The sequence below is a fragment of the Neofelis nebulosa genome, chromosome 3, assembly GCF_028018385.1.
Source record: "Neofelis nebulosa isolate mNeoNeb1 chromosome 3, mNeoNeb1.pri, whole genome shotgun sequence".
In the NCBI taxonomy this organism is placed as follows: domain Eukaryota; kingdom Metazoa; phylum Chordata; class Mammalia; order Carnivora; family Felidae; genus Neofelis; species Neofelis nebulosa.
Genome location: NC_080784.1, coordinates 104,672,054 through 104,693,805, shown reverse-complemented (window position 1 = coordinate 104,693,805; position 21,752 = coordinate 104,672,054). Strand labels below are relative to the sequence as shown.

General features: G+C 37.5%; 1 protein-coding gene and 1 long non-coding RNA gene across 4 annotated transcripts in view; one reads left to right on the top strand and one right to left on the bottom strand.

Annotated features, from left to right (window-relative positions):
- Window positions 1–21,752, bottom strand: part of TNIP3 (TNFAIP3 interacting protein 3) — a 92,114-nt gene that overhangs the window by 15,678 nt on the left and 54,684 nt on the right. For both annotated transcript variants that reach the window (XM_058721489.1, XM_058721488.1), the window contains 7 exons: window positions 21,243–21,329; window positions 17,242–17,322; window positions 15,485–15,550; window positions 13,906–14,037; window positions 10,529–10,657; window positions 5,737–5,856; window positions 2,768–2,893 (listed from right to left, as the gene is read on the bottom strand). In XM_058721489.1, coding sequence (XP_058577472.1) covers window positions 2,768–2,893; window positions 5,737–5,856; window positions 10,529–10,657; window positions 13,906–14,037; window positions 15,485–15,550; window positions 17,242–17,322; window positions 21,243–21,329 — 741 coding nt within the window. The remainder of the gene's footprint in view (window positions 1–2,767; window positions 2,894–5,736; window positions 5,857–10,528; window positions 10,658–13,905; window positions 14,038–15,484; window positions 15,551–17,241; window positions 17,323–21,242; window positions 21,330–21,752) is intronic.
- Window positions 14,031–21,752, top strand: part of LOC131507129 (uncharacterized) — a 47,051-nt gene continuing 39,329 nt past the window's right edge. For both annotated transcript variants that reach the window (XR_009259344.1, XR_009259343.1), the window contains exons 1-2: window positions 14,031–14,244; window positions 21,557–21,622. This is a non-coding gene — a long non-coding RNA (uncharacterized LOC131507129). The remainder of the gene's footprint in view (window positions 14,245–21,556; window positions 21,623–21,752) is intronic.

Genomic DNA, 21,752 nt, shown 5'->3' with positions numbered 1-21,752 from the left:
GATCAATATATAATTTTGTTTTATGCATGATTCTGTTAAAGACATCTCACATACACCGTTGATGCATTAACATTGAACTCTTGGCCTACAGCACTATGTTAATCCCTAACCAAAGCTTATCTAGCATGTGTCTTTTCTCTGTAAGGCACAGCGCAGCCTTCCTGTGCCAAGGAACACTAGGTAGTACTTCAGCACTACGTTCGAGGGCCATGTTAAGCAATGAAAGAACCAAAAAAAAGAACAAGAATGAGAAAATGTGACACAAAATAAACCATAAAAAGGACATTTTTTATAGTCTGAGAGCCAAATCGAGGAGGCAAGGACTTATTGGACCTCAACTGGGAACAAGCATATAAGGTGACTCAAGTTTTTCACTGCATGTTCACAAATGACTTTAGGTGGCACTAGTATTGATTTTGGTGTGACAAATACACCTTCATGAGTAGGCAAATTCACAAACATGGAGTCCACAAATGATAAAGATAGACTATATATGTCCCCCTCATTGTACTGTGAGTCTTTAATAGTAGCAAGGATCATTTTTTTATTTCCTCATAGTACATAACAAAGTGCCTTGCAGAAAGAAAGCGAGCATCAAAATTAAATTACAAGGAACTAAAGGTGGCATGTTAATTGTACAACTAAACTCTATTTAAAAACGTCCCCTTCCAATAGACAAAAATCATTTGTGAAATACCTGTGATCCATGACCGAAGCTAGATGTTTTTGTATAGATTGTTTTCATTTAACCCTGAAAACAACGTTGTGATGTCTATGAGGTAGGAACCATCATCCATATTTTACAGGTGAGTATAATGAGAATTAGTAACTCACCTTTAGAGACAGAGCTTTTAGAATTATAAGAAATATTTTAGAGATCATCTGGTTCAACTTTGTCATTTTACAGACGAAGGAAGAAAAAGGAAGCACAGAAAAGTTGGAGAAGTTGCTCAATGTCATTCCTGATTGTCAAAGCGGGCACAAACACAAAGCTTTTACCCCTAAATTTCTCCTACTCCTAAGTATCTCTAAGTATCTTGCCCTTCACCACACTTTTATTTTATCAGTCATTGACTTAAAATATCCTTAGTGATAGAATGAATAACCTCTGGTATGTAAGCAACTAGTGCCAGAATGATTTGACCTAAAAATTCCTTTTTGGTCAAATGGCCCATTTGGACCACAGATAATATGCTATTCAAATAACATCATGCCTGTTCTATTATATCATGGCATTTAATCTGCTGTTAATACATTTAACATAGATTGTTAAGCCATCTACCAGTTCCCTTTGTGAACTCTACCGTCCTTTTACCAGAGTGAGTGAGACTTTAGAAAAATAAATGTTTGGACTATCATTATTTAAAGAAAAATGTTGGTAGTTTTAAGATATCATTAAGATTATCCCTTAGTTCATTAACACAGTTATCCCATACTGTATGTAGACAATGCATTATTTTGTTAATATCAACAGAAAGTTAGTTTGCAGATGATACAGAAATGAAAATTACTTGTGGATTATAGTCTATAGTATAATTAGATGGTTATGTGTTCCTGGATGCACTAGACCTTCTACAATGACAAGGACATTGCCAATTTCAGACATAAACTTATCATCAGTCTGAACTTAATACAGTAGAATGAATCAAGTTAAAATATGGCTGGAGGTAAGATAACTTGTGCAGTGACAACTTAGAACAAATTAAGGGAGCTCTGCATATAAGGGATACAAATTCAGAGTGATTTCCTCACCGAGAGTAATCAGAACTGAACTATTTTCACTATTTTCATTGTATTATATTTTTACCACGATTTTATTCCTTTCCATTTCTTGGAAAATAGTTCTGCCAAATGATTTTTGCATGTAAAATTAGGAATTTCAAGTGAATCCTTGAAAAACATCGGAAAAGAAATTAAATTTAATTCACAGTATACTTTCTATCAGGAAGAAGGGGATGACAAGTAGTTAAAAATTTCTTTGGAGACTAAGAATCTTGCAGCTCCAGAGCTGTCACACCATGTCCCGCAACAATTTCCTATTTACTTAGAAGTATTGGATGATTTTGCAAATCAAAAATTCTGTGGTTCATTTTCTTTTCTTAAGCCAAAATTGTGTTAGCTACATCTTCCTCATTAACATCAATATTTACCCATTGTGGCAACTTGCTGAGTCTACTCTTAATATATCCTATTGCGTTTAATTGTAATGTGCTTATATTTAATATATTTTATTTCAATAAACTGGCAAATGCTATGTGGCCTCCTTGAGAGTGTGCCAGTCACATTTAGCTGGGGAACCCAGCGAACAAAATTCTCAGTATTTTATATATATAAATGACATTCAGAGATATGTATGTTTTTGGAAGACAGGAACATTCCACCATAGACCTTCAAAGAAAATGACAAGAGTTTAGAAACAACTTCAATGTGCTGGCGCATTGTGGATTTGAATTTTGAGTACTAGGTAGTTCAACTCCCATTCCACCAAGATAAATATTATGAGAAAAAGATCAGAAGAACTGGATTTTATACACGACTTTGGAATCCAAATTCTTAGGTTACTCCTTAATATACTTAAGTTAAAAGAAATCTCCAGTCATTTTCATCTCTTTATGAGATTGTTTAAGAATGATTTCATCCCAGGTGCTTACCTCTCAGAGAAAATCAATGTCAATTAACAGAAGCCCAAAGTCTTGAAAATTTTTAATGAAAAAATTAAAAACAATATGCATGAGCTGGTAAAGATTATTTTTGTTTTGACTGATACCTGAGAATTCAGCCTATTCAACTCGGATTGAGAAGTTTGAATAATTTGCTGTAGAGTCTCTTTCTCTTGATTAAGTCTTTCTCGGTCTGATCGTTCCTTTTTGAAGTCTTCTTCATATATTTGCACCTAGGAAATATTGATTTACTGTTACCGTGAGCATCCTTTTCTCCTAAGTCATTGTAAATGGATTTCAGAAGAGGTACTATCTGGGTTTGTCCAATCTGAATAATCCCTATCTTCTTCATGAATATTTTTTCATGGTGAGACTCTATTCTAATGGATATGGCCAAAATTTCATCTCTTGCTTTGTTTAGAATGGTAGTTCTCAACTTTTTCCTCCTTGAGTATGTGTCAGGAATTCAGAACTAAGGTAACAGCATGGATATTTTGGAAAAACAATTCCCCTCACCCATTATCCTCACCCATTGTCCTCACCCATTATTCTGCTGCACATTTCCTTATTGTGATGAGCCCCGCCCCCCAGGGTTAAGTGTCACTATCCTGGAGCAAGTCACCAATCCCTAACACAAGGCTTTGATGTACCAAGGGTGCTTGAAGTTCTAAAAGACAGTTTACTGACAATAGCTGTTAAGTGAAGCCAGTAAATATTGGCATGCTAGGTTCCAAATATAACAATAAGTTGAACACAAGATAGAAATGAAAGGCTCATGGATGTGGAAAAACAAAATGATTGTTAAAAGGTATTCACAATTTGCCCCAGTAATTTTGGGGGTATATCATTAAAAACAAACAAACATAGTAATATTTTAGTGGAGTGCCTCTCATGAAATACTCCAAATATTCCAGAAAAGCAATCAAACCAAAAGAAAAACAGATTTAATCATTATTGTTTTTAATTGGCATAGTGTCGACTGATGGCTTGGAGGCTAGTATATGGAACTATGAAAATAAATGAAGCTTAGGGAATAAGTTCCTTTAAGACAAGGATTTAAAGTACAACTTACATGGGAACTTAGTAGCTAGATTTCTGTCTATTAGTATTAATGCACACTGCACCTTCACCCCCAATAATGCAGCACATTTTAACTAGAGGCTGATTAAAGTCAATAATAATAGGACAGAATATAATAGGCAAGAGAGGATGAAATCAAACATTGTATATATATATCTAGATGAAGATATGCACATTTAATTTTGATGGTTTTATTCACCAGAAGCATTGCAAGGGAACTACACCCAGCTAAGCTGACATTTGGTTGTGGTTTTGGTTTTAGTTAAGGGCTGAGGCTCAATTCCAGACAGAGTCAAACCAATGCTCTGTAAACAATTACCAGAGGCATTTGAAATGGGAGAAGCTCATCTGATCAAAACTGAACACTCTTTATCAAATACAATATGATAGCGTTGTCATCACGTCAGTCAGGTGGCCAAGATTCCAACTCAGTTTCTTTGTGAATTTAACTCCTTTAGTGTATCATGTGACATTCAGTGAAACAGTGATTGTGGCTGAGCATTTAGAAATATGCACAGTTAAAATGTGTATGCATAAAGTTAGCAAAAGAGCCACAGAAAAACTAAGAAGATGGATTCTGGACCTCTTGAGGATAGTGAAAAAAAGGATACCTGCCACTGTCTGCATCCAACATGAGCTAAACCCTTGCTGTAAACTCCATGCATGTGTAAGAGTGACTCACTTGCATGTGGGATACATTATATGAGAGCATCCAAGATGATTCAAGTGTCCAAACATAAGAAGTAGTTTTTTTTCAGAGGAATCCTGGCTAGTGCCAATGGTACTTTAGGAGTTGAGGATTTGGCAGAGTTTTAATACTCTTACTCTCTTCATAGGCTTATTTTAAACTATGTATTTGAAGCTAAATGTAATGAGGCAGATTATTCAAATGGGGTTGACAGAAGAAAAAATTCAACTTTAACATCAGCTTCTCTGAATTTTTTACATTTACAGATAGGTTACTTCCTATGAAGTAATAACAATACACAACAACAACAATAATACAATTGCTTAATTCTTTGGTGTATCGCATCAATAGTCCTTGTAAATGGCCTTGCTCAGAGCAAAACAGTCAACAAATCAGTTCCAGGGACATACTTCCCAGCCCTTTGTTCCATAACATCCTCTCCCCCATTGCTAATATATTACTGACAATGCGTGCTTCAGAGATTAGAATTCCTGCATGTATCCTATATTTATTGACATCGCCATGAACTGTCCCAGCTCTTTACCTTCATTAGTTTATTTAACCTTCTACAGGAAAAGAGATGTGTTATGCATGGGTGGCCCCTCGGCTAAGCTAGCTCCAGCTGGCTGAACTAAATTTAGACCCAGATAGGTTAGGCAGTGCCCACAGCCCTATGTTGCTGATACATATAGAAGCTTAGAGAAAGCCTCCTTTACTCTTCTGTCCACTTGGTGGCATGGAGCGAGGTTGGGTGAGAGGGGAAGAGGAAGGAGAAGTGCATCAATAAATTGCTAGGTGGTGCCATCCATATGTGGCGGTAGATGAGCAGATCTGGCTCTTCAGAGATTATGATCACTGCACAGTATTTCCCTTTAAAACTGCCCTCATTGTTCAAAGGCCTGGAAACCAGCGGCTACGGAGTAACAGCGTGGCTGCTACCATTTGCTGAAAAGGTCCAGGGTTTGGGTTAATAGTGTTTTCAAAATAAATCATGTCTACATGAAGTTCTCTGGACCAGTGCTAATTAAATCTCACCAAAAAGGTTAATTAGTAAGTCCTTCTTTTAACCGTATGATCTTGGACAAGCCATTCAACCCATTTGAAATTTAATTCCCTCTTTCATAAAGTGGAAGTTGGGCTAGCCGATGTATATTCTCTTACCAAGCCTTACAATTACATAATTCTAATGAAAATAAATGCAATAATTTTGGACACATTTTGAATAGGAAGACTTCCAAAACCATCCAAAGGAGCATGAACAATGGGCCCTGTGTTCTCCACATGATCATGTCACTTTCCACTTCTCACCTGCTGTTTGAGAACTTCCATTTCTGTTCTCATCTCCTTATGTCTGCACTCCAGTTCAGATTTTCCCAAACAATCCTCCGGAAATGAAGAACACTCGATTTTCAAGGCATCTTGAAGAGCCTAGGTTATAAGATAAGCACACCGTTGAACTGAGAGTTACCACATCTTATGAATTCTTCTATGATTATTAGAATTATCTCAAATGCCCCCCCACAAGAAAGAACTCCATTTTGATGCCCCTTTTATGACTGAATTACTTGTCTTCCTTCTCATTTTCTAGCATATGATTTTTTTTTTCAGAATCTGTCTTTTCTCCATGATGATGCTTATGTTATTCAACTGTCATTGTTATTAAGGAGGGCTTCCGATACTGATGTCAGGGATGTCCTGCTCCACCAAGCCAACCATGAAAAGAAAACATATCAATAGCGCTTTTTCAGATTTCCTGCTTCAATCAAAAGCAGACTCTATCAATAATGTTCAAACATTAGAGTATCAGAATCAGCTGGAGAGGTAGCAAATCCTTGGGAACCTTCCCCAGAGATCCTGAAACAGTTGATCTAAGGAGATGGTCTAAGAATGTGCAATCCTCAAAAGCTGACGCTGCTGGTTCCAGATGACATTTTGAGTGATACTGTGTTCTACAGCCCTGCTCCCAATAGGAGAGAAGAAAACCCACAGAAATGTGAACCTGTGCAGATCACTATTCCTTAGATCTGTTGTACTGTCCTCCTCAGTATTCCATGCCCTGGCTTAGCCACAGTCATATTTATTCTCCAATAAAACATGCATGAACTCACTACAGGGTGCAGAGAAGCTCTGCTTTCTTGACATTCAGTACAACTTATTGGCTTTACTGTGGGGTGAGGAGATGAAGGAAACAAGAGTCTCTTAGACAACCATCATTATTCACTAGACCATAATACCTTACATATCCTATACTTTGTGAGATCATATAGAATACATTCTCTCTATCCTGAAGACCTTGGTTCATGATCGAGTTCAATAAAACGGCCGCCAAAATTAAGACACAACACACCTCATCCTGGTGTGGTCTCAGAGCCCACATACGATATGACTACTTGCTCATTATCAAATGATCCCTTTATACAAACAGAAACGTTTCGCTTTCAGAACTCCAAGACTTCACTCCCTCTGAATTTCTTTAGTAGCTTCAATGATGTTCGTTCGGTGGTACTATTTGTAACTTACTTTCCTGCATTACTGTACAATATGATCATAAAAGTAGGAAAAACAAAACAAAGTTATGGTCTTAAATATTGTAGGCAGGCTAGGAATTTCCTAATAGAATGTGTTTATAGTCTATGGATACTGTCTAGCCTAATGTAAATATCATTTTTCATGAAGTTGCAAGAGAAACAAGAACTATTTTCTTCCTCCAAGAAGAATTTAAAGAAACAATAAAAGTTGTTTCATAATTTATGTTTTGTTAGAACTTGTTGTTAAGCTACATGGTTTTAAGAAGTAGTATATTAGTTACAATTTTTAAAAGGAGAAAATCTAGGATGGGGTGAGCCAAATGAGTTAAAGACAATCAACTATGCCGATTTCATATTCTACACCTATGAACAGACTATTTTTGTGGGTGTTGTTATATTTGAATTTCCTGGTCTACCTTTCATGCTATTCAGGCTTCTAGAAAATTTTCAAATGAGTCATAACTGAAAGGTGAGTTTAATAGACATTTATTCCATCTTGGGGTTTTTTAACTTCCTTGAACAAATACCTATAACCTATTCCAGAATAGTAATTTACTATCAGCACAGGCATACTAAACAGATCTACCCATCTCACAATGGTGAGATGTTAGACAAATCAATTTTGCCCATGGGTGGCATTGGCTGACGAGCCTCAGGTAATTTCTCTCACTTTGGTTAAACATCTGGCTTCTCTTTAAGAACTGAATGAAAACAATGCCCTTGGGTATTTCCTTCAAAGCAAATAAGCCGAATTGAGTACACAGAGTTGTGTGAACTTCTGAAAACCATATGTTAATTACTAAGCTGATATGCTACAAATTTCTGCTGTGGTGAATGGGTCAGCAGGGGGTCTGCTAGTGCAAGCAGGGTGGGCCCTGAATTCCAGCTGTGATGTGGTGTGCAAAATCAACTACCCAAATGAACGTTTTAAGTAACTTTTATTTATTCCTGTGCTAAGAGAAGAAACAATCCACAGTGTATGTATGAATAGTAATTGCTTACGTTTCCTTAGATACTAATACATTCACTAAATGAGAAAAAAACCTTTCATAGCTCATCACTTTCTATCTATGCTTTTTAAATGATATTTTAAGGTATAGATATAGTGGAAGTACATCTGGCTTAAAGTATCCTTTTATTACTTTTTTTTCACTACTCATAAGTAATGTGTTATGCCTGCTAAAGCATGAATCTTGGGGGGCGCCTGGGTGGCTCAGTCGGTTAAGCATCTGACTTCAGCTCAGGTCATGATCTCACAGCTCAGCTCGTGAGTTTGAGCCCCGTGTCGGGCTCTGTGCTGACAGCTCAGAGCCTGGAGCCTGTTTCAGATTCTGTGTCTCCCTCTCTCTCTCTGACCCTCCCCAGTTCATGCTCTGTCTCTCTCTGTCTCAAAAATAAATAAACGTTAAAAAAAAAAAATTAAAAAAAAAAAAAAAAAAAAGCATGAATCTTGGGGCCAGAATTGGCTACTGAACATATTATGTACCAGCTAAATTATTTAATTAATTTATCCATTCAATAAATATTTAAGAACATACTGTGAGCAATGCCCTATTGTTGGCATCCAGAACACAGGATGAAAAAATTAGAAAAACTTAGGCTACATTGTGTTGTATTTGTGAGTCCATTCCTCCAAATAAATGCATATTAAAATTATGTTTCCTACCTGCATTCTTACAAAGATGAATATACTTCATATTAATATGAAAATGTTTTTTTGACTTAAAGGTCCATTTTTTTTTCAGATTTTGAGAGAAATTAAACATATTAATAGGCCACTAAAAGTATTATGAGCCCTCAATACTGTGCCTACTATGCCAAATAGAGAAGTCGATTGCACAGTCCTACCCTCATGGAGCTTACAATCAAGATTGGGAGACAGGAAACAAATAGGGTAATTAATATGAGACATTAAATATATATTAGATAGCAATAAATTCCAACGAAACATTAAAATAGGAATATCAGAGACAGAATATGTAATTTTAATTAGGGTAGCCAGAAAAATCCTCTTTGAGAAGGTGACATTTGCATAAAGGCCTGAATTTTACTCAAATTAATTTCTCTCATTTTCTAAATTTTATTATAATCACAAGAGTTAAAAATTTTTTACTAACTTTGAAAATATTAGACTATAAATACAGAGACACAAAAATTAAGGGTACACATAGGAGCAAAAAACAGTTCATGGCTGTTCTAATTACTATAGGGTGTATAGTCTTGTGTCAACATTTACAGAAATGAATTAGAGAGCAGAAGAAAACTTATCAAATAACAAATCACAGATGGGAAAGATTTCAAGCATAATCCCAACATTAGTTCCTCTAATTCATCTGTGGAGGATTTCTGACAGAGGATAAAAGGGAAAATTTATTTGCTCTAAATTTGTATCTCTGAACACTGTTTCCTCTCATAGAGGATAGAGAAGTGCATTGTTTATGATGTTAGTCTCTACTTTCCCATTTTCTCCTGACCAGTAACTTGCCCCACAAACAGATCAAATGCAGCATCACATTTGTAAAGCATTCTGTCAACCATACAGGCACATACTCAACCCTTTGGGGATCTTTAAATGATCCTCTGAACACTAAAAAGATACACAGTCCAGACTAAAATATATACAGTCCGAAAAGCACAGGCACTGACCACTTTTTCAAGGCCAATCACCCACTCTTGTTTTGGAAGGCAATTTCTATTACCTTAGGTCAAGAGATATCTAACTTGAGAGATGAATATCTTGACTCAAACATGTACTACAAGTGCTCCTATGGTCCACATCTGATGTGGCCCTTTGAAAAATCAACAGCAAAGGATTTAATTACTAACTTGAATAAGTGAGCAATCCCTTCCCCAGGTAAATTAAGCTATCCGTCCATAAAACTCTCTCTCTCTCTCTCTCTCTCTCTCTCTCACACACACACACACACACACACACACACACATGCACAAATTCTCTAGAGTCATCCTTTGGCAGCACTCCACAAGTAGCCCCTTCGAATAGCTAAGTTGAAGCCAAGGCACTTAACCACTTGTGTTTTTCTAACACACCTACCTCCATTCCTCCCCCCATCCCCCAGACCCCACATCCTAATTAAAAATGAGTTTTAGGCTTCTTCTCTGGAAGGCTACCATATCAGCCTTGGGGCTGGCCTTTAGCATGATTCCATACAGTCTGCATCATACCCAGCTCCATAGTGATGATTTTAAAGAGCAGCCTGTTTCCTCAGGAAACTTTTGTGGTTGACCAAGAGATATGCTATTGTTCCCAAACACCCACTTGCTTTACGTGGTTCTTTGAACTAAAAAAAAAAAAAAAAGTTCTTACTATCTTCTGAAGTTACTCCTCATTTCTCTTTTTCATGATGATTTTTTGCAGGGACATGTATTCCTTAAAGCCTTGGCTGAAAGATGCAGCTACGAGTGACTTATAAATTTACAGAGAAGCTCCTGTGCAGGCTCCCAAGACCAGGAGCTGTACTGCTGCACAGATTGTGTTGTGACTCTCAGTTAGGAATGTGCTCTTTCTACAGGGACCTTTCCTTCCAGCTCCCCAGATTGACCTGGACTGGTACCTTATTGAGGCGCTTTATTTCACATTCATACTGTTCCTTCTTCTTGCTCGCAAGAGTGTTTTTTTCCTTCAAAAGCTTATTTTCTTTCTTCAATTCATGTAATTCTTCACTTAGGCTCTCCTTTTCCTTCTGAAATAAACAGCAAGAAAACAAAACCGAAATCAATAAAATTCAGATGAGATAATGTTGTAGGAATACTTCTGAAATACAATAAAAACAGAACCTGCTAGATTTTCACTTAACGTTCCTTTAAATTTTTTTTTTTATATTTATTTACTTTTGAGCGAGAGAGAGAGAGAGAGAGAGAGAGAGAGAGAGAGAGACAGAGCATAAGAAGGGGACGGACAGAGAGAGAGGGAGACACAGAATCTGAAGCAGGCTCCAGGCTCTGAGCTGTCAGCACAGAGCTCAAGGAGGGGCTCGAACTCATGAACCGAACTGTGAGATCATAACCTGAGCAGAAGTTGGATGTTTAACCAATTGAGCCACCCAGGCACCCCTTGACATTCCATTTAAGCAATATTCTTTGGTTGGAGGACAGGGTTCAGATAGAAAAAAAATCTTTCTTTCCTCCTTAGTGCTACTAAGTAAATTTCATGACCCCAGAAAAAGCTCAAAATCCTCAGTCCTCACTTTCAAGGGTCAAATGGGTTCAGAGAATAAGCAAGTTCCCATGTACTGTTACAGAGTGATGGGTAAGCGATTTAGTAAAAGTAAGTAAAGTTCTACAAAGAAAAAAAAAAGTACGATTGCAATAAAAAATATGAAATATCTTAAAGACCAATCCTGCCTGCATCATTCTGAACTGAAGAGAGGGAGAAGAGGATAAAACTTCAGGCAAATAAGACCCTTCACTACAGATAATTACTCAGAGCACTGTATTGTTGTGTTCATTGCTTTGAAAAGGGAGAGATCAACAAGTCCAAGTGCCATCACTCCTCCATGTTTCCAATTACCTTCAAAAAGTCCTCTGTTTTACATAACTGAAGCAAGGTTAGTTGACAATATCTATCTTCTAATTCTTAATTTTATATTTTAGATAGTAAATTTTTTGTGGAGTGAATTGCATTTTTTTTTAAGTTTTATTTATTTTTAAAGAAGGAGGGGCGCCTGGGTGGCTCAGTCAGTTAAGCGTCCGACTTCGGCTCAGGTCATGATCTCACAGTCCGTGAGTTCGAGCCCCGCGTCGGGCTCTGTGCTGACAGCTCAGAGCCTGGAGCCTGTTTCAGATTCTGTGTCTCCCTCTCTCTCTGCTCCTCCCCTGTTCATGCTCTGTCTCTCTCTGTCTCAAAAATAAATAAACGTTAAAAAAAAAAATTAAAAAAAAAAAAAAAGGAGAGCAAGCTCACGTGAGCGTGGTGGGGAGGGGCAGAGAGAGGGAGAGAGGGAGGGAGAGAGAGAGAGAGAGAGAGAGAGAGAGAGAGAGAGAATCCCGAGCAGAAACCACGCTGTCAACGCAGAGCCCAATGTGGGGTCAATCCCACCAAACTTGAGATCATCACCTGAGCTGAAATCAAGAGTCAGACACTTAATGACTGAACCACCCAGGCACTCCTGGAATGAACTGAATTCTTAATGGCACTGAAACTTTAACCTAATAAAACAAACATCCCGGAATTTAAGTAAATCAAGATAAGAAAATAGCTAACACATGTTAGAATATGTTGTTTTAGTAATTAATATTTCCCAAAACAATAATTAGATCTAAGATATCTATGTGGGGTGCCTGAGTGGTTTAGTCTGTTAAGCATCCAACTTCAGCTCAGGTCACGATCTCATCATTTCTGAGTTCAAGCCCCCTGTCGGGTTCTGTGTTGACAGTTCAGAGCCTGGAGCCTGCTTCAGATTCTGTCTCCTTCTCTCTCTGCCCTTCCCCACGTTCACCATCTCAATCTCTCTCTCTAAAAAATAAATAAATGTTAAAAAGTTTTTTAAAAAAAGATATCTACGTGAGGTGATTTTTTTTTTTAAGTGAAAACATTCCTATTTGCTTTCACTTAAATAGAGTGGGCTTATATACACTTAGAAAATGAGACAATCATTTTCTAATTTGACATAATCTAAAAGTGACTTCAAATTGTAAATGGTTCCAACTTCATGAGGGAACAATTGTCATGATTCCTGGTCAGGAAAAGGAAGGGACTGCAACAGGGTCAGAAGGGAGTTGCTAAACCTTGTTTGTTTTCCTCTGACTCACTGGGACAGGGAGAACCTTACCGAGGTAAGAAAATCTACACCAACGGCTGTCTGCATTGATTTCAGCTATTGCCTTAAGATTGGTGCACGTGTTAATATACAGCCAATGCTTCATGATATCTGTCACAAGGCTACACCTGAGACTATTTACACTTATTTTTTCTTAACATACATAAAAAAAAGTGCATCCATTAGAGCTTAAGATTTTCCTCCCATTTTCTATAATATCCATTAAGCCCCACAACTACGAGTAAAACTGAGAGTATTTTAGAAGAAGACTGTCACCTTAATGGCCACCATCTTGCTCTCAGTGGGGATTAATGGAGATTTCAAATTTGGAGGCTGGGTTCAAATCCCATTTTCCCAGGTACTAGGTTGGCAAGCTTGGCAAGTCCTGTAACCTCTTCACATCTCAGCTTTAAAATGGCAAAAATAGGGGGCACCTGGGTGGCTCAGAAGGTTTAGGGTGGGGCTCCTGATCTCAGCTCAGGTCATGAGCTCCTGATTGCTGGGATTGAGCCCCACATCAGGTTTTGCATTGACAGTGCGGAGCCTGCTTGGGATTCTCTTTCTCTCTCCCTCTCTCTCTCTCTCCCTCCCCACCCCCCCACTCCACTCTGCCCCCACTCACACTGTCTCTGTCTCTTTCAAAATAAGTAAGCTAAAAACAAAAAAAAAAAAAATGCAGAAATACCACTTCCCTCACAGATGGACTGAGAATGTTAAATGAGATGGTGAAGGTGAGGCAGTTTTTTAAATGTTTTATTTCTTATGATTACAAACGCAATACCTATTTGTAAAACTATGTAAGCTCAAAAGCAGCTGTACAAACACAAGGCAGTGTCCCATTATTAACACTCGAAATAAAAACTGTATCTGAGTAAAAGCAAAAGGGTAAATTTAATCTCCTAGGCTGAAATGCTCTAGAAAGATGGCACCAAATCTATGGATCAGCACTCTCTGCGGGTAGAGCCTGGCACGCAAAGGCCTGCTCATTTGGACAACAAAGGAGGACGCAACCTGGGCATCTCCTTCCTTCAGTTTGCAGAGAATCGGGGACTTGCGTAACCCATCCGCTCCTACGCACACCAGTCTCCGCCCACCAGTCTCCGCCCACCACTCTCCGCCGAGCGTGCTCAGGCCCCGGGGCCAGGAAGGTCTTCTCCCTGAGCCCCGCCCACCTCCTCGAGCTGCAGCTTCTGGCGGGTCTGGTCGTGCAGCCGGTCGCTCTCTCTCTGACTTTGAAGCCGCTCCTTCTCCTGCGAGCTGAGGAATCTTTCTGCGGCGTCCAGTTTCATTTTCAGCTCTGCGACCTGAGGAAGTCGTATACACAGTGTGGCAGACACCACTTCTGAAATTCACACCCCCTCCCACCCCCGGATTTATTCCCCCACCCCGTGCACGCAGGGACGGACACGCCCCCACTCCTGGGCGGCCCCTAAGAGAGGTTCTATTTCCCACCAGCCTTAGCAAAAGTCAGGACCTGTGCACTTAAGAAAGAGCTTCCCCTACCGGAAAAGGTAAACACCGAAACAGCCTTAAGCCCCTTCCCTCCTTTCTCCAAACCACACCACTTCCGAGAGAATAAAGATTTAGATCTTAGACGGGGACGCTTCTGAGCCTGTCATTCTATTCCTAACTCTCAAAATGTGCCTTGCCTGACCTGAAAAGGGCAGCATGGGGTTAGGGGGTGAGTGAATTTGCCTGGGCCAGAGAAAAACAGACATGGCTTTTAACTCCTCAGTAATCTGCAATGCTTGACGCCCTACGAAATGCCAAGCTAGTTCTCAGAGCGATGACGGTCCAGTAAGAGAGGCCTTAGAAAAGGGTGTTTTATCAAAGATGGGAATTAGGCCCACTGTTAACCAAAGGTCTTCACAAACCTGCAGGCCATTCTTCCTGAGCAGCTTACACATTTTCTCTGGGACCATGTTCTTTAAAATTTGGAGACCCCAAAGCTGCCCCAGACTGAATATAACAGGCCTGCTGTAGTGGGAGCATTATCCTGCACTTACTAAATTTAATGCTTCAGTGTATCAAAATGGGGAAGAAGAGAGCAATACTGCTCTGTTACTCACTTGTGGTCAGGTTTCTTAATTCTGAATTATTTAGGGGAATTTACTTTCTCCTTTTCTCTATTTTTGAACGTGGAATAATTTAAATTACAAATTGACTTTGACCTATTAAAAGATATTCTCTCCAAAAAGTTCTTTCTCATCAAAGCAAAAGATTCTTGACAGACAATATGCTGTAGGGGGAAGAGGGAATGCCCCACTTCCCCTCACACTGTCACTGCTACCATTGTTCATTTCTTTATCTGTGGAAAAAGCTTATGCCAACTAATTAAAGAATTAGAGAAATGGCCTCGTGTAAAACAGTATGAACTTTAAGCCATATCCTACCTCACATATAACTTTGTGTATTTATGGCTGCTAGTAACAAATCCAAAACAGGTTATTCCATGAGCTATGATGAATGTGCATAAGAACTCTAGAGACATCGCCAGAGGCTAAAGGCTATTTTTAGTACCTTTTTTTTTTTTTTTGCCATGCTCAAGATAATTCACTGATATCCTTCACTAATCTTCAGTACCAAGAGACCAATAATGCACTCAGCACCTTCTCCCTACCCCCCCACCCATCATTTTTTCAACAGTTGGCTAGCCACATGTCTCCTTCAGCTGAAACCAGTGAGAATCTTCACAGACTTGGTCCCCCAGCTTACTGATCTAAAGCAAATACTAAACAGAGAGGTGTTTACCTTTCGTTCATATAACTCTTTCATACTTCTAAATTGCTGATCCCATTGCTGGTTAACTTCCAGGAGCTGAAATTATTAAAATTTGGTGAATCAATATGGATTTCTGCCCATTTGGAAATTTGGCCAAAATGAAATCACTTTTGGGGGGCTAGTAAGACTTGCAAGCCACGGTTGAACACAGTATTCCTTCCACCAAGTTCTTGTAGGGCTGGGACGATTGAACTGAGCACACTCCCTCTTTGCATAACTGGCTAACATATGAAAAACCATTTAGCCTTACGTATATCTTGACTAGTCAGCTGAACTGTTATTAGAACTTTCAACTTTGCTTGTTATTTGAAATTTTCATCTTTGTTTAATACAATCAAAATCCAGTAAAACTTTGGGAGTATTGATGGTTTTCTGTAAGATTTATTAATATATGAGGGTCTTTTTTCAAACCTTTCCATATTTTTCTGTGTGCTTACACTGATTATTATAATTAAATATTTCTTCTAGCTTTTCTAAAGCAGAATTTATATTAATGAATTCCAAATCCTGATAACTTACCATCATGTGCTTGCAATATTGTGCTTTTTAAAATCAACACATGACTTGTAATGTATATGTAATGAATGGATAATATCACCGTTTTGAAATTATAAATTTTCAAGGAATAATAGTTTTGTCATAAGAATATTTAGAAATAATTTAGGCTGCAATTTAGAAGCTTTAAAATTATGTGCTAAATAAAAGGAAGAAAAAAAACTATGTCCTGTGTTTTAGTTTTCTTGTAAGGGAAGCCTGTAACTTCCTACATCAAGAGAAATTCCAACACTTTCAATATGAGACAGAGATTGAGAAGATAGTTACAAGGACTAAAAGGAAGCAACATAGTCTCCTAATTATAAAACAAAATATCTAATCCAGACACCCAGTCCCTAGGTAAATCTTATGCTGGAAATAGCTATGGGTATTTAGTATAGACTATATTATATTATTATATAAAGATATCTTATCTGTTGGCATTTTAAGGATTAACATTTCTATGCCATGGTAACATTACCCTGCTATAGTTCAATAATTTTCCAGAAGGATACAATATTTTATGTAATATCAAAGAGGAGTAGAAGGCACCATACAGAAGAACATGAAGGATAAAAGATATACAATGGTTTAGGAAACTAATTTAAAATTTGACAACATACACTGTTAAAATTGTTACACTTTTCACTTCTTCATCTTCAAGAAGAATAAAGAGGTTCTAACATTCATTAAACTCAGAAAAACAGAACTCATAATAATATCCATCACATTCCTAATGGCATTTTATAAACAACAAAAAAAAATTTTTTCAATAATGCTCCTTAACCCCTATGTGGCTGGATACCCAGCTCATGAAATCATAGTGCCTAAGTCAATTACACCTAAAGCCTTTGACAGTTTGAGTTTCAAGGTATGTCAAGTTGCAAGGCATAAGGCACAGATGATAAGCTCACATAGTCCATGTGGAGGAAACATCTAAGTTTTGAGAAAAATTAAGATAATTATTAGATTTATGACTTTGTCATTTTTCACTCATTTACACAAACACTGAAAGACTGGGTAAGAGAAATGTAGGTGAATAAGAAAAAAGTACTTCCTCTCAAAATAATGCAGTCCAAAATCCTAGAGATAAATACTGTGACCCAATAACAAAAATAAAAGACTCTAGACTCTATTTTATTCTCAGCATTAACTCATGATACATGTTGCTTCAGCTAATATTTGTAAATTACCTCTTTTCTCTGTTTTTCCAAGCACCTTATCTTTTGTTCAAGAGAACTTGTCAAGTTCTTTCTGCTTGATGATTGTTCATGCTTAAAACAAAAAAAACAAAAACAAAAACAAAAAAAAAAAAAAAGAAAGAGAAATTGTGAAACAAAATCTTCTATAAAATAAGCAGGAGAAATGTTGTCCTTCACAAACTCTATGCATTTGGCTAACTCTCCTATTGTGATTTATAAAAATATCTTATTCTAGGGCTAACAATCCTCACACCATTATTCCTTCATAGAGAACTGTTGATGAAGAAGCATTATATTATATTTCAAATTCCTTTATATGAATTAACAAAATAATTCTCTAATAAATTATAAATGTATACATTAGTCAAACAAGAAATTAGGATTTTATGAGTTTCGATTTCAATCCTTTTCCCAAAAAATGGAAATTCAGAGTATAATGCTTATGGAAATCAGGTAAGTTTCATGGATACATTTTGGGTATTTACATAGTAATAAACATTTCTAAAATGTCATTTCTGTAGACATGTCCATATCTGAAGAGTGGCCCTGACAAAAATCAGAGGAATGACAGAATCATCATGAAAAACAGACAAAGACATAAAACTAAAAGGCAGCAAATCCATTCTAAGACTGTAATGAACTAGCTACCTCAGTGTCCTTCATACAATGATGTTATAGAGAGATTGACATAGATTATCTGGTATTGTGCAATTTTAACCAGCCCTTTGAATAAAGCCAGTAGGTTATAAGTTTAAATAATAAATCATTGGCACAACGAAAAAGTTAACCACCTTTCTTTTCAGTTTTTTTTTTTTTTCCCTCTCAGTGTTGGGGGTATTTATTTAAAGAAAGCACAAATGCTCTGGAAACTGTGGGCCATCTGTCTAAATGGACCACCAACAAAGCTCACTTAAGTGCTGTTTTCTCTATAGTAACTCAATAGTCTTGTTACCATCTCATCTCTGAGTCATATAAACAGTACAACAAATCTGGTGATGAGGGTAGTCCTAAATCTGCTACTTAGTTTCAAGCTCAATAGTTATGGAAATTAATTAAAGATATCCATGAACAATTAAATATTTTCAAAACATGTTGGCTTTTGCCAAAGCACTTACAGGGAGTGTTCTTTTACAATCATCATGGGGTTTCAAGGACTTTTTTCATTAGAAATGATTTATAAAACTATTTTTCTATCTTTTCTCTGCTTACCTATGTCTCACTCAATATTTTAGGGCTGGATCATATGTTACATCTTTATAGAAGCTGCCCTTAGTTTTCTTAGCTTCTTCCTAGACCCATGTACAGTTAAGACCTTATTTTATTTTTAATTTTTTTTTAATGTTTACTTATTTTTGAGACAGAGAGAGCATGAGCAGGGGAGGGGCAGAAAGAGAGGGAGACAGAATCTGAAGCAGGCTCCAAGCTCTGAGCTGTTGGCACAGAGCCTGATGTGGGATTTGAACTCAGGAGCTGTGAGATCATGACCTGAGCTGAAGTCGGACACTCAACTGATTGAGCCACCCAGGTGCCCCTAAGACCTCATTTTAAAAGATATTCTTCCATGTGTCTATAAATTCAGAATTATTCTATTTGCTTCTGACCTCAAGAAGCTGGTTTGGCTGAGTTCCAGAAGTAACATCAAAGTCCAGGTGACAAATATGTTGGGTCTTAAAATTGGGCTTTCCCTTTTTTAGGAAGTCTAGACTCATTCTGGATTAGAACAGATTGACTATTAGGTACCTTTGATCTGGAAAATGCTGTGAGCCAACTGTATGTTGTGTAACCTGAGCTCAGCAAAGCAGAGATACAGTGAGACCAGATTCCAGATCGGTGGTTCTTACTATAAGAACACATAGAAGTCACTATGGAAGCGTGCTAAATGTAGGGCACCACGAACACTGAAAAAGAATTTCTGAAAAGGGAATTGTAGCGCCTCCATTTTTTTTAATAGACTTTATTTTTTTAGAGCAGTTTTAAGTTCACAAGAAAATCTAGCAGAAGGTGACAGAGTTTTCCCATATGCCTTCTACCTCCACACCTACACCTTTATCAACATCTCCCACCAGAGTGTTACATTTGTTACAATTGATGAATAGTTACTGACACATCACACAAATCCATAGTTGCCTTCAGGGTTCATTCTTAGTGTTGTACATTCTATGAGTTTGAACAAATGTTTAATGACATTATAGTATCATATAGGATAGTTTCACTGCCCTAAAAATCCTCTGTGCTCAGTGTATTTATCCCTTCTCTACTTTAAATAAATTTCAGAGGTTATAGTGATTCACACTAAAGTTCAAGGTTCTCCTATTGCAGACCTTTCTTGGGAACACAGATTTGGGGTCCTTAAAAAGTTCCCTTGCTATTTGTGATAGAGACAAAAAAATCTGTGTCTAGCAAACATTTGTATGATTTAACCTTCGGGGAATCCAGATTAAGATTAATTATATACTGTGCATTTTTTTTTTTTTTTTTTTTTTGCCATATATAACTTTCTCTGGAAAGAAATACTAAAACTTTTGGACTTTGATTTTTTATTTATAAATAAAAGTTACTGAAAAGCTAGATACTAAATCTGCAAGTGAGAGAGAGAAAGCACAGTAATAAGAATTGTTTAAAAGCCATAAATGTATCACCAGGAGTTTCTCTGGAGATTAATCAACATTTATTTTACTATGGTTCATATGTCTCAGGTATGTATTAAAATGGAACAAAGTCGGGGCGCCTGGGTGGCGCAGTCGGTTAAGCGTCCGACTTCAGCCAGGTCACGATCTCGCGGTCCGTGAGTTCGAGCCCCGCGTCAGGCTCTGGGCTGATGGCTCGGAGCCTGGAGCCTGTTTCCGATTCTGTGTGTCCCTCTCTCTCTGCCCCTCCCCCATTCATGCTCTGTCTCTCTCTGTCCCAAAAATAAATAAAAAGCGTTGAAAAAAAAAAAAATTAAAAAAAAAAAATGGAACAAAGTCAATCAAACACAAAATTTGGGGAAATTTTTCATTTGTATTTGCTTTGCTTTCCAGTTGCTAATGAAGGTGTCTGATGTTTCAATAAACACAAAGATTTTTAGTCATTAGTTCTACTAAGGGACCCACTTACAGAACAATTATTCCTTATATGGTGCAATGTGTGTTTAAAGTGTCTGGGCATTTCTTTCTCATTTACCATAACACCTGGACCAACTTCTAAGATATTCAAATCCTGACACGCTAAATTAAGTATCTAAAGAACAAAAGAGTTCCCTTAATTTGCTATTATATCTTGGCTTATCTCGAAATAGAACTTTAAGAAAGAACATTCATTCATTCATTCATTCATTCAGTTGGGTAAGTGTTGCAGTAACCAGTAACCAAACAAAAACTATGGTATTCATTGTACATCCATAAATATTTTACTAGGGATACTTTATTGCTATATTGTATTCTATTTCCAACTGTACAAATATTCTTTTTGAAATTTATATTGAACCAAATTTCTTTAAATCAAGAGCAAAATATGGAGCCCACAGAACTGGGGAGCTCAGAAGGATCAAAGAAAATGCAACAGTCACCCAGATACTTTTTCCTCCTTAAATAACATTGATTAAATACAAAGCAAAGGGATGCCTGGATGGCTCAGTCCGTTGAGCATCCAATTTCAGCTTAGGTCATGATCCCCCTGTTAGTGAGCTTGAGCCCCAGGTTGGGCTCTGTGCTGACAGCTCTGAGCCTGGAGCCTGCTTCAGATTTTATTTCTCTCTCTCTCTCTCTCTCTCTCTCTCTCTCTCTCTCTCTCTCTCTCTACCCCTCCCAGGCTTGTGTTCTCTCTCTCTCTCTCTCTCTCTCTCAAAAATAGATAAATAAACATTTAAAAAAGTTTTAAAAAATACAGAGCAGCTATTATCTAAAGAAAGCAAAGTAGCCATTTCTACTCTTATCCATCATTGCATAATTAACCATTAAAAATGCAATTGATGCTATATATGGTCAATTCATCCCCTAAAGATGTATTCTTACCTCTCCATGCTCCGAAGAACTTTCTGCTGCACTCATTCTAGTTGTGCCCTGTACGCAACATGCCATGGAAGCTGTTTTTCCTGGAGTCTTGGAAGACAGAAAGAAAAAGAGAAAGAAAATGTCTCTTGTGGTATCTTTTAAAGTGAAACCAAATATACAGAATTTTTAAAAGACCGCACTGTTAACTCATGGTGGAAAATAACAGCAATTGTTTTTCATTAAAAATGAACAGAAGTGACTCTGTATATGAATTACACAGAATAAGGTTATAAGCACAGCATCTGTGATTTTAACTTTTCTTCTCTTCCAAATAGGGATTTCCCAGGATGTCTCAAGTAGGCAGGCTGTGACTAAGGGAGAGGCCGATTAGCCTCACTATGGTATGTAAATTGTCATTCTTCCTTTACTGGCAGTTTCTCCCACTGGAGGAGGAAGTTACCACAGAAAGCCTGGGCAAACCAAGTCTTTCCTCAGTAGCCAGACTGCCATAACTTCATTGTATTTCCCAGA